This window comes from Erpetoichthys calabaricus, chromosome 10 (genome assembly GCF_900747795.2).
Source record: "Erpetoichthys calabaricus chromosome 10, fErpCal1.3, whole genome shotgun sequence".
NCBI lineage: Eukaryota > Metazoa > Chordata > Cladistia > Polypteriformes > Polypteridae > Erpetoichthys > Erpetoichthys calabaricus.
Window position 1 is genome coordinate 35,526,513 of NC_041403.2, and position 18,786 is coordinate 35,545,298.

General features: G+C 37.5%; 1 protein-coding gene across 7 annotated transcripts in view; it reads left to right on the top strand.

Moving 5' to 3' along the window:
* Positions 1-18,445, top strand: part of camsap2a (calmodulin regulated spectrin-associated protein family, member 2a) — a 194,246-nt gene extending 175,801 nt beyond the window's left edge. For all 7 annotated transcript variants that reach the window (XM_028811061.2, XM_028811064.2, XM_028811059.2 and 4 more), the window contains 3 exons: positions 5,791-5,906; positions 6,948-7,066; positions 13,272-18,445. In XM_028811061.2, coding sequence (XP_028666894.1) covers positions 5,791-5,906; positions 6,948-7,066; positions 13,272-13,577 — 541 coding nt within the window. In that variant the 3' untranslated portion in view covers positions 13,578-18,445. The remainder of the gene's footprint in view (positions 1-5,790; positions 5,907-6,947; positions 7,067-13,271) is intronic.
* Positions 18,446-18,786: the final 341 nt, after the last annotated feature.

The following is an 18,786-nucleotide window of genomic DNA, read 5'->3' on the forward strand; positions in this document are numbered from 1 at the left end:
TTTCGCCGTAATTGTGGGCTCATCAGGAGTACACAGTCACTGCACTCCCTTACGGGAATCGATCCTCGGACGTAGAGGCGAAGCCCCTAACGTTGTGCCACGGCGTGAGGTTCGTTCATTTGACAGCATATAGATCGGGGTAATTACATTGCAGGCATTCGTAGTCTGATTCACAATCTGATTGTATGGGTGGTTACCTACCAGGTAACGCTTGTGGTTGGTGAGCAAGTCGGCTAACTTCTGCCACGGTGCCCTCTTTCAGTTGCGAGAAGCAGATCATACAATGGTTGAAATAGTTTAATATATATAGCAAAATCACCGCGCTTCGCAGGGGCGAATATGGTATTGCAAACGGCAGCGTTTCTATAAACTTAAAGTTACGGTTTATACCGTGCCTTGTTTCATATTCTTTTCCTACCTTATCAATTGTGTAATGTGTTTTTTGAACAGGTTTGATTCATGGAAGAGATCACTCCTGCTGCGTTCAGTCACTTCACGTGAGCCACTGTCTTGTGTGATGTTGCGATGTCCACGGGTTTATTTAATGTTAGCTAAGACCCGGCAGTTAAAAGTTTCTCGCTACAGCAATTTTAACTCTGTTACAAAGTGATGCAAACTCTCGTTTATACCTCGTGTCTTCTCATTAAACTTGTATCTCGCGAATATGGTATTGCAAACGGCAGCGGGAGCGGTTCTATAAAGTTAATTTAGACTTACGGTTTACACCGTGCTTTTTTATACCTCGTGTCTTATGAAGATGCTTGTATGCGTCACTCACTCGCTTCTTATTGTTTCGCTGCCTTGTCAATTGTGTAATGAATGTTTTCTTCTGTGCTCTTTGGGGCTCCTCCTTCTTTTCTACGTACTGAGTTCACAGTCAGTTCACGTGATTACGTGGGAGGCGTGATGACGCGACACGCAACTCAGTCTCCTACGGCCATCTTGCTGCCTACCATTACAGTATATGGACAAAAAAGAGGTTCCAGTTATGACCATTACGCGTATAATTTTGAAATGAAAACTGCCTAACTTTTGTAAGTAAGCTGTAAGGAATGAGCCTGCCAAATTTCAGCCTTCCACCTACACGGGAAGTTGGAGAATTAGTGATGAGTGAGTCAGTCAGTCAGTCAGTCAGTCAGTCAGTCAGTGAGGGCTTTGCCTTTTATTATTATAGATTACTACTATTAGAAACACTCAACAAATTTCAACTAATTTCACCCTTGTGTTTTGTTATTATTATTCTTTTTTGAGAAATTAAATGTCTTGGATGTAATGCTGGGCGATTAAATTGATGTTATGTGGTTTCAAATAAGAAAAGATTTTTTTTTCTTAACATATTGTTTTTCCCTACTGCTTAAAGCAGAAATGCATTATTAGCTTCTTTTCAATTTACATTTTGTAGTAGTTTTCTGAGTACAGGCTCAGCGCACTACAGCATGTTTACAGGTAAAATACAATTTAGAAATTAGCTGTAGTGTAACAGATGACAGAGTTTAATAACATAAATTGTAAACACCATACTCAGACGTAACTTTTCATTGTTATTTTAGACCAGTTTCACACGATAAAGGCCAGTTTATTACATACATTTTATATAGCACAGGGAGGTATTGCAGTGAAATGGTTACCACTGCTGCCTCAAAGAGTCCTGGGTTTTGTATCTCATGCCTCCTGTTTGTCAGTGTGGAGGCTGCATGTTCTCCTCTTGTTTTTGTGTAAGGTTTTCCTGGGATGTTTAGATTTACTCTTACATCCCCAACGATTTGCAGGTTATGTTATTTGTTTGTAATTTATTTGACTGCAGTGGGTTTGAGTGTGGGTACGTGCCTTAAGAAGGACTAGCACACTGTCCATAGTTATTTCCCACCTTACAGCAAATGCTGCTGGGATAGGTTCTACTTCCAAAGACCCTGCATTGCAGTAGTCTGTTCCACTAGAATTAAATGCATGAATTTATTTATTTAGAATTAGATAACATCTTAATTCTCCAGTATTTTTAAGCTGTAAAAAACAGGTCTTACTGTAGATAGTTTTGTAAGATGTGTTATAAAACACATACTGGTGTCAAAGATAACGCCTACCTTTCGTGTTGCTTCAGTAGAGCTGATGTTTAGACCAACTGAGTTAAAAAAGTAACAGAATATTCTTGCAGTCTGCATCACTCCCCTGAATAAATAACATTTCAGGGGTATGTAGTTCATATCCATCCACTGCTTTAATTCTGTGACACAATTAAATAAGGGCACTAACAGACAAATGTCATTTGATCTAAAAGAAAGGTATAGCTGGGTGTCATCTACATATGAGTGGAAGTGAATGTTATGTTTTCTAGTGATAGTTCCCAATGGAAGCATCTAACATGAAAGCAGCACTGAGTCCAACAGGACAGCGTATTTAACTTCTAAATATCATAATGGAGTACTGTCAGCACATTTCTGTACACACTGAAATTGATATGATAAATATGAATTACTGTAAACCAAACAAGAACGAGTATTCTGGGCAAATGTAAATTCTTTCCCAGGTCACCACGCTCTGTTCTCTGCTTATGACCCCCCCATTTCCCAACTGTCAAAAAACTTCCAAGTTTAAATAATGACTAATAAAACTCATAGCAACATTTAATGAAAATCACTATTGTAGTATGAAATGTTAAAATATGTATTTATTATGATTCTTGCTTCTAACACCTAAAACACCTAAGGGCCGGTTTATACTTCACACTCAGAATGCATACATGCATGCATCTTGGCTGCTATGCATTCCCAGCGTTATTTTCGTGTTATCTGAGCACTTAGTCAGAAATTAATTTGATGCATGCGAGTTGCAGTACCAGCAAAAACATGGGTGACATGTGTGCGTGCAAGTTTCAGTACGTGACATCAGCATTGTTGTTTACTATCAACATGTGACGGTGGGCTTGCAACTCCAACATGATTAATGTGCGTGCTTCAATGTTTGACAAGTGGTTTGATGCAATGAAGCAAATCATCAAACTTCATCCATTTCTTGTATAGGCAATACAAGCGTCGCATATTCCCCATCGTAATGACCTGATAAATTTTAAAGGTCTCAAACATCATCTCCCATTTACAACAGCATCATAATGCAAAGAATTTTTAACATCTTTCTTTCCTCAACCCACAACATAGTGAAACTGAAACTGGATATTGTTTTCTCACTGTGATGATTTCTTGCATTGCTACCTGGTGGAATCCTCCAGATTTACTTAAAGTATGGACAATACAGTACATTGATTGCATAGCAGCAGCATCCTCAAGCTCACATGTTGCGTTGTGTTAAGTATATCCCCAGCCTAATACTGACAGAATAAATACATGGTAATGCCTAGGCCTATTGGTACCAGAAGAGCAGAAATTAAAACTCCGAAATGTATTATTACAGTCAGAGGGAAGATACCAATGCATCCTAAACTAGTGTTCAAGGAATAAACATTTAAGTGTGCTGATGGTGGCTCCCATTAAAGTAAGGCCAAGGCCAAGTGAGCCCTAGTAAGAAAAGGCAGACGTTAGCCTTCTGTATTGTACTTATTGTGGATGGCTGGAAAGACCACAGGCTGACTCCACGAGGTGTTGTGTTGCTAGCCAGGTCACTCCTTTTAATTTTAGTGACAAATAATAAACAAAACAGGCACATGAAGGTGTAAAACCTAACATAAATAGCCTTCTTGGCTTTCTCTAAAGTAGCTTGTATGACTGGGTCACAGTGGCAAAGCTCCATCTAGAATGAAGTCTGGGTCCAAATGAGATGCTGACATTCGGAGGCATCAGATTCTTACAGTCCTTGGGCCGGAAGAGGCAGGGTTAGTTGCTTTCAAGAGACCTTTCCCTGCTGCTGACTTTTTTAGCGGCAGCACCTGCAGGGTATGAGCCTTGAAGGTGTCCCTCTGCAGCGTATGCATAGCACTATTCTATTTCAAGTAAGTTTTTGTGTATAAAAAACAAAAGTTTGGACATGTGCAAGGAATCTTACATTACCCAAGCTGTAGTCTGAATGTCTTTGGATGTTCTGTAAATACATTTAAATTGATGTCTAATGAAACTTTTATACCAGCTTGATTGTAGTTGGCGCATCTTTATTTTATTATATGGATTGAGTTTTTGTGTGTATATAATATTTACACATGGAGACATTTTTTTTCTAAGGAAAAATATTTTGTTTTATAAAAGGTTACATAGAATAGAATAGAATAGTTTGAAGAATTATTTTCTTTTCAAAGAGTAGTTTTAAACTTGCATTTACTATAATAACTAAATCTTTGCATAATTTTAAGTAAAACCCTCAGTTTCTTTATTATGTTAAACAGTTACAGTGTCAGTCTTTTCTGATTTTAGAGTTGATTGTTAAACCCGAGGAGTGCTTGCCTTTTATCTACTGCTGAAGCATTATTTTTAATTCTGCTGATTCAGCAGATGGCAGAATGACTCTTGAATGCTAAAAGATTACAGAGGAATCTGATTTAATACCAGTATGTGAAAAAAGAGAGTATATGCTGCTTTAGAAGCAAAACCAGCAAGCTCTACATGCAGCGATTTAATTGTTTAAATGATGGAACAATGCAGTAACTGCTGAGCTTTGGTTCGCATGTATGATTCTGAATCTTTGAATCCAAACACAGCAGTTCAGTAAAGACATATTCCATGACTACTCTTCTGTAAAATTAATAGAATTAATATTGAAAATGGATTATTGGTAGGCTCAGTAACTACATTAATATGTCGATACCCTTCTTATCAACAGATGAAAATGATATATCCACATTAAGCAATATTATTAACACAGTAGTTTTGACTTGTATAACAAGAGGCGTACAGAAAAAAGTACTCCTTAGCGGCTCACCTATATAATGTGATGGTAGCCAGGTTTGTTCTAACAATCACTGCAGCACTGGGATGTCATGTATACCTTGCAAAGGATGCTTGGCACCATCAGACAGACTCCTGTCATGTGGATGTTATTTCCATGCCCTCCAGTCACCATAACCTTGAATATAAAAAAACAAAATGTCTAGAAGTGGTACAGTATACATTTAAACAACATTTTACTTCTTTTACTTTTAATCCCATTCTGCTTTTGCTTTTCATTCCTAAAGCTTTAATAATTCTTCAGTAAAATACATCATCAGGTTACTGTTCTATTTTCAAGCATTCACTCATTTCAATTAGAGGCATGTGTTATAAAATAATTTAAAAAATCCATATACTTTGTATTTTAAATAAATAAAGCAGTATAAAAGGTGCTTATAAACTGTATAAGTTTAAAATTTTGTTGTAATGTAAGCAATACAGACTAGCAGAGTGCTGCAGCAATTAATGCTTTTGCTCAATAATCCCAAAGCTGTCCTCTGTGAGTTGTGATACTACTTTTATGTATCAGTCACTGGTGCAGAAGTATGTTGGTTCCATTGTAGATTATCATCCTCCTTAGACCAGGCCTTACATTAATTTTTGCCTTTTTGTTGGATTTGATCAGCATTATTGTTTTTATAACCTTTTTAGAAGGATAAAGTATAAACATAAACGACTAAAATAAGGAGAATGTATGAAGGTCTTTATTAGTAGTAGTAGTAGTAGTGTGTACCGAGTACAGTGAAATTCTTTTTTGCATGTCTAACCAACATTATTAACTGCTTGTACAGCAACTCCTACTAACCAGCAGTTTCTAGTAAGCTAGGTACTTGTATGTGAGTAATGGCTTATTCAGCCAGTTTAATCATACCATGCAATTTTGATTTGATAGGGAACACTTACTCATCGTTGTATTTTACAGGCCTGAATCGGCTGATGGTTTTTTGTCTCCTTGTCGGTCTGCTAGTCGCAATGGAGAGAAAGACTGGGAAAACGGCTCCACAACTTCTTCAGTAGCGTCCAACACAGAATATACAGGTAATCTGTGTACTTCTCTTAATCTCTTTAATCTACAAGATAGTGGGTCATCGTTTTTGTTTACATCATTTCGGTATCAATAGCCTTAAATCTATAAAGCTCATATTCAGGAAAAAATTAGATGACTTCAGAATATTTAATATGTTTACATTTAGAAAATACCACACAGATATTTGCTCATATTAAAAGACAAAGTATGTGTCCAGTGTGCTCAACAGACAAATGGTAACCGTGAAGTCAGGTGGAATTCCAGTGGGTTCACAGGTAAAGGGTAGGACAGACCGAGAAATGGAAAATGGCTTATTGGACCCAAAATGTATGTTCTTTAGTAGGGTGGGAGACTGGGCTCATTTTGGAGGTCAAATGAACTGTCTAGATGTCTACACAAAGTACTGCCTCTCAAACCAGCCTTGTTGTTCAAGGTTGGTCTCATTCCCCTGCTCAGGTGTGTTATCACATAAGAGGCTCTGAAATGGCGAAGAGGAGAACTTCTCAAGTTCCCTGCTGAGTGCTGTAGAGCTGCAGTTTGGTTTGCACCAATGCATAAGAGAGCTGACTCAGTATAACCTTTATTTTTAGAGAGGAAAATTTTGCTTCTCACACTTTTCCAACTGTATACTTTAGAAAATCAGACATAATGAAATTAGAAAACAAAATGATTTTTAATAAAAAGGCAAAAAACTTGCTGTATATGTATATACACTTATACATAGTGTGTGTCCCGGGATTTGTTCCTGCCTTGCCCCCTGTGTTGGCTGGGATTGGCTCCAGCAGACCCCTGTGACCCTGTGGTAGGATATAGCAGGTTGAAAAATGACTGACTGACTGTATACATGTGTGTTTTTAATATTTTACATTTCTAATATTTTAAATTTAATATTTTTAATATTCTAGTATTAATATTTGAACAATGTATTGCACATTTCAGATATTATTAAAGAAATAAAAGCAGTGTTACTAAATTTTTGGAGTAATATGTTCTTAAATGCCTTGCTGTCAAGTTTGAAGAAAATGCGGTGACTTTTTTCTATCAATATGCAGGACCAAAGTTGTACAAGGAACCAAGTGCAAAATCAAATAAACACATAATTCAGAATGCTCTGGCTCACTGCTGCTTGGCAGGGAAGGTGAATGAAGGTCAGAAGAATAAAATACTTGAGGTAAGAATGCTCGGCACAGCTTTAAAAAGACAACAGGTATGGTACAATGGAGCGATTGTCTGGGACGAGTTTGCACATTCTTCCTCACATGTGTGGGTTCTGTCAACGTGCTGCAGTTTCCCCCACGTATCTCAAAGGCATGTGGGTTAGATCAGTAGGTATGATTGTGTGTGAGCATGTCCAGCAGTTGACTAGCATTTCTTCCTGCCTTATGCTGCCAAGAGGGGCTCTGAGATTCTCATGACCCTGAAAATGAACACATGGATGTATGGATGGATTCAAAGTTAACTTTTTTCTTTTTATTTTTTTTAATACTGGACATAATATTAGGGGTAAACGTTTTAATGTGCTTTGGCTGAGAAAAGATTTCTTTTATTACCTGTTAGAACTTGTGTGAGGTAAAATAATACAATTATTCAGAAAACTTTTATTACTGATTTATCATTATAGTTTTGGAAGTGTGCATTTTGACATAAATATAAAAGGATAAAAATGAATAGAATGCAACAATCAGAATTGTGGATCCATAGTCATGGAGTTGTGTATTTCTTGGCAAAATTCTTACCTGACATATCTGATAACTCCAGTGCTTTTGAGTCTCAGATGCTTAAATAAGAAGGGCTACGATTCCAGCTGTGATATCTGAAGTTTTTTTCAGTGACTGACGCACTAATAAAAATACACCAATAGTCTAGCTGCAAATGTCAATTGTTTTAAACCCAATTCTTTTACAAGAATGTTGACACACCAAGATTGCAGACTGCAGATTGCAATGGTGGTTGCACAGGGTATGCCATGTGAATTCAGCTATGCAGCCCAAGCAAGACATGTAACTGAAGTTACAGAATGACCTTGATTGCCAATGCAGATACGAGGTGGGTGTATATTATGCACACATGTAATCCCATTCCCACAGATACTCTGACTGTGTCCATCTGCTACACTGTTTTCTAATTTGTTTACAAAAGTCTGTTAACAAACTGTTTTTATTTAATGAAAATAAAGCTACTGTAGTTTACAGCCCTGTCAATAAAGTATTGAGCAAGCTGCACAAAGCCTTTCCCAGCTACAAAATCATAACAAAGAATGTCTCCATATGCAAGTTCAACACTATTCAGTAATTTTGTGTTAATGCTAGCAGGGAGCACATCTTGCTTCTCTCTGAAACGCAATTTGCTTTGCCCAGAGGGACATTTCAGCACAGCTCAGGTTATTCAGCTTCTTTCCATCTGAATCTACAACCAGGGAAAATCTGCTTCAAAATGTCTGTTTCCTTGTCTCTTTTGCTGTTTTGTACTGGTCAGACTGGATTGCACATCTGCTTACATTATAATACAAATAATGGCATTATAATTGTACTGTATTTATAAAATGAAAACAAGATCATTTTAGTTCACATTCAAAACCCTTAACATTTTGTACTGAAGTTTTATTACACGTTATATCTCAGTGCTGCCACCAGTTCTTGCCCACATGTTAAGTCTCATGGGATCTATGCATACCTCTAACATGCACCTTCATTCACCAGCACACTTATCTGCCATATGCCACTGTGTGAAATGAGGGCATGCGTCACAATTTACAATACTATAAATTAATAGTTACCAGCCAATCATAATAGAATAGTAAAGTCTCCTATTGGTTGGAAGCTTAAGACCATGTCACTTTAGATGACATTTCCCATAATTTTTAGCCATAGCCTTCATTTACATAATTAGAAGCCTTTATTGTCATTATATAATGTTTAATGAAATTACAGAGGAGCTACTCCTTACAGGTGCAATGAAAGAAAAAAAAAATGGACCTTTAAACAAATAACAGTAAAGTGTATATATATATGTATATATGTATATATATATATATATATATATATATATATATATATATATATATATATATATAAACTGCTAAATAAAAAGAATATAAAGGATACTAATTAATAGGTGCTAATTGCTAGGCAACAAATGTGGTATTACCAAAACAAGACTGTTACTGATCATGCAGGTACAACAGTTGAAGGTTTACCAATGACATGAATATTACACAAAAAATACTAATAACGTCAAGATATTATACATAAGACAAATAGAACAATATTGCACTAGGCTGTGATTACTGCAGGTGAATTACCAGTGATCTGAATATTACACTAAGAATACTAATAATATAGATATTGCACATAGGACAGATAGAGCAAATACTGCGTTGGACTATAATTATTTCACAGAGGATTACTATGATTACATCTTGCCTGAAGAAGGGGCCTGAGTTGCCTCGAAAGCTTGCATATTGTAATCTTTTTAGTTAGCCAATAAAAGGTGTCATTTTGCTTGGCTTTTCTCTACATTCATAATGGCTAACACGGTACAACACCCTAGTACTACACATCCAGTAAAAAAGGTGAGCAGGCAAGGGGGGAAGAGAGAAAAAGAGAGAGATGGAGATAAAGACACAGAGATGACTAATTCATTTTGAGATTCAATGTAGTTATGGCTCCAGGAAAGAAACTGTCCCCGAGTCTATTTGTCCTTGATAGCAAGTCGGAGACAGTCAGCAGCATGCTTCTGGAATCCAGCCGTTTAATGTAGCATGCCCACTCCAACTAGTCAAAGACTCACTCTGACAAAATAAAACAGGTTTGATTTTGTCTTAATCAATGCGGCAAGTCTGTGTGCATGACAGGTGACAACCAATGAATGCTCATCTGGAAGCACAATGCATATAATGCAATAATGAGAAATAAATAACACGTTTTGAACCTCAGAAACAGAAGTAAAGCTCGTCTGTCTAATGTCTTGTGTTTTACATACCACGACAGAATCCGAAGAAAAAACGGGCTAAGATTGTGGCTGAATTCACCATAGCTGTTAACTCTTCGCACAGTTCAAGATCCATCTGCCAGCACGTTATTGGCTGTTGCAAAAAAAGGGACAAGCATAACTCTGCTGGAGGGCTGGTACGCAGTGGTTAAATGTGATGAGATTAACAACTGCAGTTGGGAAATTTGACATATCCAGCAATTAGAAGCGGTGTAATGTGACATTGGCTTTAGCCGATACTAAAGTTGAAGTTTGAGTCAAACTTTTTAAAGTTTATGGAGTCAGAAGCTTTTTTCAACAACTCTACAGCACTAGCTAGAATGTAGTGATTTCACCATAGCTTCATTATGACTGTTAAGTAATGCATTTTTTCTAATGCATATTATGTACCATAAGTCCAGAATCAAAGGGAAAAATGAAATAAAATGGCAGCTATCTTGATCTGGATGCAGTTTGTTAAATTATGAGGCACATACACGTTCTATGCATTATTCTGTAAAAAGAATCATTAGGACTTGTTCTTCTTTACTCAAAGTCATATTGGTGATACATAGATAAGAATATTTGAATTAGTTACTTTTCCCTGAGATTTCAAACTTATGGGACTCCCTGCATATTGTATTACCCAACTCAAATAAACTCTGTTACACTAACTGTGAGTGTCACTTGGGCTTGAAATTCTACATAATTATGGTTAACCACGGGTCACACTTGTTTAAAATTCCGCTTTACAGTTTTAAGCCTGAATAAGGTGTGGAACAGAATTCTGCTTCCATCTAGTGGATGAAATAAATTTGTGCTGCAAAAAAACAATGACTGTTTCTATGTATTTTGCCACTCTAAGATTCAATATTCATTAGTGGAGCACAGCCTTCAACTGGCTTGTAAAGGAGAAGCAGTAAAGCCAGTTTTAGAACAAACGGAAGCTGAACCATTAGTTGAATCAAGCAATAGTGATGACAATGTAAACTGGCCAATGAGACGTTGACACAGATATTGAAACTAATGTACACGGCTCCGTATGACTGACCCACCGTGAAATGATTGGTGACTTGAATCACGTAACACTGCAGTGGATTGCAGTATCTATGTGGCAAAAAGCAAAATAACTGCAATCAAGTAGAGTGCCTAGAAAGACATCTGCTGACTAAGCACTGTTCACAACACAGTAACGGTCTATGTTTGTGTTGGGGAAATGAATCAGAATATCTTTATTGTCATTGCAACAAATACAACGAAATTAGGTGCGGTCCCTGCAGTGTCAAAATATAATTAAAAAAAGGATAAGGATAAGAAGAAATAAGGTTGAACACAAACATTCAACATAAGACCTTAATTGCACATGAACACTATTGCACAAGATGTCATCTATTGCACTACTGCATTGGAGGTGATTAGGTGGCATTCAGTGCCCTAATAGCAACAGGGTAGAAACTGTTATTCAGTCTATTAGTCTTTGTTTTGATGCTCCTCTATCATTTGCCTGATGGCAACAGTTGGAACATGTCATGAGTGGGGTGTGAGGAGTCTTTTAAGATATTTTCTGCTTTCCTGAGGCAGCAAGAGCTGTGCAGTTCATCCAGAGAGGGTAAAGAGCAGCCGATGATCTGCTGGGCAGTCTTTATGATCTGCTGAAGTGTTCCCCTCTGCGCTGTTGTGCAGCTGGAAAACCCCACGCAGAGGCAGTAGCACAGGATACTCTCGATAGAGCAGTGATAGAAGGACACCAGCAGTTTTTGGGGGATGTTATTTTTCCTGAGGACTCTCAGGAAATAAAGTATCTGCTGAGCCTTCTTTGCCAGCTCAGCTGTGTTCACATCCCAGGACAGGTCTTCCATGATGTGGACACCCAGGAAGCAGAAGTCTGACACCCTCTCCACATGGTCCCCTCCGATGTACAGTGGTTTGATGTCCGTTTTCTTTTTCCTGAAGTCCACAACGAGCTCCTTGGTCTTAGTTGTGTTCAGGAGCAGGTTGTTGTCAGTGCCCCACGCTGTCAGCCACTCCACTTCGTCCCTGTAGGCGGATTTATCCTCCCCAGAGATGAGCCCCACCACAGTGATGTCATCTGCAAATTTGACGATGGTGTTGCTGTGGTGGGCAGGGTGCAATCATGTGTGTACAGCGGGAAGAGCAGGGGGCTCAGTACACACCCCTGGGGAGAGCCAGTGCTGATGCTGATGGCCGAGAAGATGTTAGGGCCCACCCTAACCCTTTGTGTGCGGTCTGTCAGGAAGTCTTTAATCTATATACAGGTGGAATATGGGAGTCCCAGGGCCAGCAGCTTGCACACCAATCTGTGAGGGAGGATGGTGTTAAAAGCAGAGCTAAAATCAATAAAGAGGAGACTGCGTAGCTCCCCTGGTGCTCCAAATGGGACAGGGTAGCATGGAGAGCAGCAGCAACAGCGTCCTCGGTAGACCTGTTAGCCCTGTAAACAAATTAATATGCATCAAAGGTGGGAGGGATGAAGGACATGATATGACTCCAGACCAGTCTCTCAAAACACTTCATCAACACCGGGGTGAGTGCTACTGGCCAGTAGTCATTCAGGCAGAATATGGGTGATTTTTTTGGTAAAGGGAGTAAGATGGAGGATTTCAGACAGGGAGGAACTGAGGCCTGGGACAGTGATAGGTTAAAGATCTTTGTAAAGACCCTAGCCAGCTGTTCTGCACAGCTCCTCAACACACATCCAGGGACACCGTCGGGACCTGCTGCCTTCCTAGGATTGACAGCCTGGAACGAGCGTCTCACCTCGTGTTCCTCCACCCTAAGGGGGGGGGGGGGGGGGGGGGTGATGTTGTTGTGAGTTGTTGCTGCTGCGTGTGTAACAGCTGCCTCTGGTAGTTCCATCTCAAAGCGAGCAAAGAAGTAGTTCAGCTCTTCTGCCATTGAGGTGTCACCTTCAGCAGCTCCATGGCTGGCCCTGTAGTTGGTGAAGTGCTGGACTCCCTGCCAAACCTGCCTGCTGTTATTACTGTCCAGCTAAGCTTTTCACTGTGATAGCTTACAATAGCACAAAGGGAGTGTTTATTATGTAAAAATATTGTAAGAAAAATGTTCAAAGAAACCAATTGCGATGTTGGGCTTTGCATTGATGACGGTTTCAAAATATGTCACACAAAGGATTTGCACTAAGTCCACAAACAGTACAGTAGTGCACACTAGGCATACCTTTCTTACCATATTTATGAAGCTGTTTTGGTATTTACTGTACATGTTTCTGTTACACATAATAACATTTTTTATAGTTGAGGGGAAAAGAATTCAATGTTTTTGACTTGTTTTTCTGTGGGTAAACGTAATGCTAAGGAGGCTATCATTCTAAGGGAAGGACTTACATCATCCATCATTGAAGATTTCTCCTTTTCTTTGTTCTATAGGAAATGGAGAAATCAGAGGCCAACAACTTCTTGATTCTCTTCAGGGATTCTGGCTGCCAGTTCAGATCTTTATATACATACTGTCCTGAGATGGAAGAAATCAACAAACTGGCTGGCATTGGCCCGAAATCGATCACTTTGAAGATGATCGAGGGGCTATACAAGTACAATTCGGATCGGAAACAATTCAGCCACATTCCTGCAAAAACCATGTCTGCTAGTGTTGATGCCATCACCATTCACAGTCACTTGTGGCAAACCAAGAGACCAGTAACTCCCAAAAAAATTCTACCTTCCAAATCATAGTAATCCTTTTAGTTTTTTTTTTTTTTTTCTTCCTCCAGTTTTAAAAAGAAAACATTGATGTATAAATTGCACTTCACTGTAAATATACATTTGGAATAGGGTTTGTAGGTGCCAATGGACAATTATACTATTTACAACTAGGGTTTGGGGTAATTTCTCTGACTTTTTTTGTTTTATCTGGACACAAATATCTGCTGTCATTATGCACAACTGGAATGTAAAACACTAAATAAAAGTATTAACGTGTTTAGTACAAGGGATCATGGAATATTAAGTTGTTTTGTTAAAGCACGCGGGTGGGTTTGTATGTACGGACAGGAAGGCGTAAAGGCCTAATGTTGTACACTGAAGCACTGAATGTCAATCATCTGTATAGAATGATTCATTTTACCTGGTAACATTTGTGGCCTTATGCTTGTTTGATTTCAGTTGTGACCGCCATGGGCTGTTTGTGAGAGTGTTATGCCATGAAATGTTTTTCTATGCTAGCATTTATTTTTGTTTTCTTTTTTGTGACAGGAAAAATAATCGTTTTGTAGTTGTTGTTAAGCAGATGGAACTTTGAGACAGCAAGAGCCTGGTCATTTTGTTAAATATTGGCAAACATGTAAAGTTTCAACAATATTTTATGAACCTGACTAGGTGTACATGACCCTCTCATATAATCTGCACACTGCTAAGTCGTTCTGTCCATAATGTATTACGGTGAGGAGGAGGAAGAATGTGTAGCTTTTTTGCAATTTGCAGGAACGCGTATGTGACGTTCCTGCAAGCAATATCAATGCTTTAAATAATGTGTTATTTTGGGATGAACAGAATGTATCTTCAGGTGTTCAAATGAAGGGTGAGTAAAGTAAAGGTCCTGTTATTTTTGTCGTCTTAAATTGGTATTGCTCATTAGCTGCATTTACACCACATTTTCAGTGTTTCTCGACACCTCCCAAACCGCCGCCCCACCAAACATTTGCCACATGTATTGGTAATCACGAACATTAGAAACACAATGTCTGAAATAACATTAAAAGACACGAGCCACTCTGTTATTGTTCACTGTTACAGTTACGGGTTACTTCAATACACCTTTTCACTTTTCCTGCTTTAGTATTCCTCCTATGTTTTCATTACTTCTGATACAATTAATATTGCAGGTAATGTTAGACTTTACTTCTATGTAAAGTTTACAAAAGTTTAAACACTCATTTAACTGTATTAATGTATTTCCCTGTTTTCACAACAAATGTCAATAGGGTCTTCAGTGTATGTTGAAGATTTTAAAGGTGAGCCTTAATGGAAATGTGTTTTAATGTATATTCCTTGAGGTTTTTTTTAATTGAAATGTCTTTCCCATTCAGTTCAGTTCAACGTTTAGCTTTAATCGTACTTAGATCGTTAGCTTTTAATTTTCCCAGTGTGTATGTTTATTTTATTTCATTGGCTCCCCTAATAGAATTTAAATTGCTCTTTAATAATACCTCTTACTTACTCATGTGAGCTTTAGATCATTGCTGCATTTTAGCCATGCTGGGTTTCTCCATTTATCAGGGTACCATTGCCGTTCTCATTCTCCTGTTGTCGTCTTCAAGTAGCAGCTATTTGGTCGATTTGGTCATGTTCTTTTAAAATGAAGTTGACAAGTTTTGTAATGCAAAGAACATGTGTTAAGTATGTCTTAAATGGTCATATATATATATATTTTTTAAAAAGTTCAAATGACACTGTATACTGATAAGCATGTGTTTGATGAAAAGAATTTAAGATATTAAAGGTATTTTTTTTCCTAAAGTGGATTTTGGAAGAGGACAGCTTTGTGGTGCTGAAGTGCTGTGTGATGATTTCTGTCTGTAGTGCTGCAGTGTGCAAGCTGAAATGAACAAAAGAAAAATCCTTTTTATTCTTATGGCCTGTTATTGTTATTATTATCATGGTAATATTCTATTGAGACTTGGGCCTTGAGATTCATCCAGGTTTTGCTGCATTGATGTCATTCTTGTTAATATTTAAGTGTAATTTATGTTCTTTCTGTATATTTGTTAAAGTTGTATTTTATAAAAAAAAAGAAAAAGAAAAAAGGCAATTTCATGTAATACACTGAGAGTTTCATCTCCAACTTTAAAGACTGCCATTGGTTTCCACATAATTCTTGCATGTATGTGATAAAGTTGTGTAATATAAAAAATAAAGTGTAAATAAAACTGTATGAGGGGCTTCAAACGTGAACATTCTGCCTATAGACATGTACATCCATGCTGTCGTTGGTGGTGCAGAATCTCGACAACATTCTTTTGAAAGTGTATATTGATTAAAAAGCTGTTATCATGAATACCGATTTAGGAATTGCCTTGTGATATGTGACTCAGGAAAGCAGATTGGTGCAAAATGTGTTTAAATCCCAGTGTATATCAAGTATCTGTGTATGAAGGAGAGATGTCCCGTCAGGCTCCGCACCATTACTGCCGTGACTGTAGCGCGTACCAACGGGCAGATGAATGTGTGCTGCGCACAGCCGCTCACAAGTTGTAACATTAACGGTTCACACTCGCAAGGTCAGAGCAATGGCATCATCTCTTAATCTCCACATTTCAGAACAGGGCGGGCATTCTTGAACCTGGACTAATTTGTAATAACCAATTATTCTGGTTTATGTAACCTGCCCCGTACTTAACATAAAACATTATGCCCCTTAAACCAGTTACCTGTCTGCTGTGTCAGAAGTTCCTTCCAATGTACTTTACTTTTCTTTTAAAATTAAAAAGTGGAGCAGGAAGCATCACAACCCCTCAATCCTTACACCTTTTTTTTTTTTTTAATTCTATTAAAAGCCACCCATGTGATGAACACACACAGATAGGAAAGACCCATTTTTATATCATCAACTTTTCCCCCTTATTATTCACTATTAGTTGCCATATTTAGGTAACTAAATAAAAAACAATTTTTGAGAAACACGTGAATTAATTAAAATTTAAGAAATACCATTGCAGTAGTAAGCATCTGTCTGATTATCTGTGACCAACAAGGAAATCTGCAAATAGAAAAAGAATTGGGGGTTTTATTTCTCTTCTTTGTGATAGGCCAAAACCAATTTATTTGCTACATCACAGCCTGTAATTCTTTAGAGTACGGAGGAGTTTTTTTTTCCAAAAATAAAGATAAAATAATGGACACTGTTCATCTTAAATAGCCCAGCCTCTAATAATTCTTCTATTGAGGTACTGTATATGCGAGTTTTTTGTAGTTGGAAGGCATGATACAAGGAAAGTGACGCCATTAAAACGATGACAGAAAATATGATAATCATCAAAATATTATTATCCAAAAAAAAAATATATACGGTATATATATAAAATAAATGTTAGCAAAACCCCAAAAACTGATTAAACCAGACTAGAGGTTATGACAGTTTCAGAAAGTCACATTAGTGTTAATTTCAGAGATGGAAAGTTAGAGCACAGCTGTCTTGTTAAGGGTGGTGTTAAAATAACATCAAGGCTTACATTAAATTAAGAAATGACATGAAGCAAAAATGTGCAGCCATGTCGACCTCCAGGGCCAGGACTGCCTATCCTTTTTAAATGGTTATGAAATCCCTTCTAAAATGTGTTGCTTTATACTAGGGGTGAGTTTGGATTTTTAACAAACTCATTGGTAGCACCCTTTTCAAATTCTCAGTATTAAATTAAGGAATCGCCTGCACATGGTGTGTTTTAATGCAGTGTCTTTGCACTCACCATCTGGCTTTTGTAAGATTACTTTTTATTGCACAATTTTGAAGAGGGGGGGACCCTGTCCACACAAATTGTACTGTAAGAAGTGATTTTTGACTTGTAAACAGTGTGAGCAAATCAGTTAACTAAAAATAAGTATCCGACTCATTCTCACTTCATAGGAACGCCATAGAGAGCACTGCACGATTATTAGGCCTGAGCGTCTGTCTACCTTATTCAGTTAACTGATAGAGAAGGTCACTTATCTTGTGCTTTCCATTTTGAAAAAGAATAAAGAAAGATTAGAGGCAGACCTAACTTAGCACTACAAATAGGAAATCTGCACTCCAGTTTTTTCTTGCTTAGATTCACTACTTCATTTTTATCCATCTTTATGTATAAAATATCAGGTAAGAAATAGTGAAGGGTTACAAAGCGTTCATCTGCCTCCTGTGTGATGCAGTAGGGGTCTGACTTTGTGAAAGTTATGCCAATATATGTAATTTATAATTATTTTTTAATTATAACAATTATGCTAAACATTCCCATACACAATGTCTAAAGGTAGAATGTACCTGTTTCGATTTTCAATGTGTTACTCCAGTATTTATGAACATTTTCTTTCCCTTCTATGCCTGCTGCTCTTCTATTAATCTGTCTTTAGTTGGTGCCACTTACCTAAAAAACGTTATGCAGGTTGCAGGTATGAATGTCTGTCTCTAATATAAACACTGGTGCTTTTCTTTGGAGATCTTTGTGCAGGATTGCCAAACAAAGAGTTGTATGTGTTTTGGGGACATAGAAAATAACGTGTAACTACAAATATCAGTTATTCATTCGGGTAATGAAGCCATTTTGGTTTCTAATGTAGAAGTTTTACTCTAGGACAGCAGCTATAGAGTTGTCTTATTTGGCTGTTTAAAGCCAATGTGAATGATTATTTAATTAGAAATGGCCACTGCTGGTTATTGTACAGTGTGTTGTGTGCTAATTTGTCCACTTTGGTGGAGCATCGCTTAACGTGTTCTTTCTTCCAGACGCTGTGCTGTCATATTGTTAACATAATGCTGCAGTAACATGTAGATCTCTTTTTACTTTGCATCAAATAAAGTAAAGCATGGCCTTACAAAGGGTCTTGCTTGTGTTTGCAATTTCTTTGTCAAATTTATGGTTCAATCTTGTGTTTTTTTTTTGTTTTGTTTTTTTTAACAGATTTTCTACTCTACTCTTCTCAATCAAATCTAGAATAGAACATGGGAAATCACCGGACAAACAGAGCATATTTAATTTTTCACTATTAAAATATACTTCAAATCAGGGTAACTGTGGTGTACTTATTGACCAGTTCTTTTAAGGTCAAATTTATATTTTTTTCCATTTATATAAAAGGATTACTCCACCTAAAAATATTGCATATTGTAGTGATGGCTAAGAAAAAGTTTTAAATCTCATATTTTCATGCAGAACGAGGACAAAGACATTTATGGAAGAGGTGTTGGTAAGGC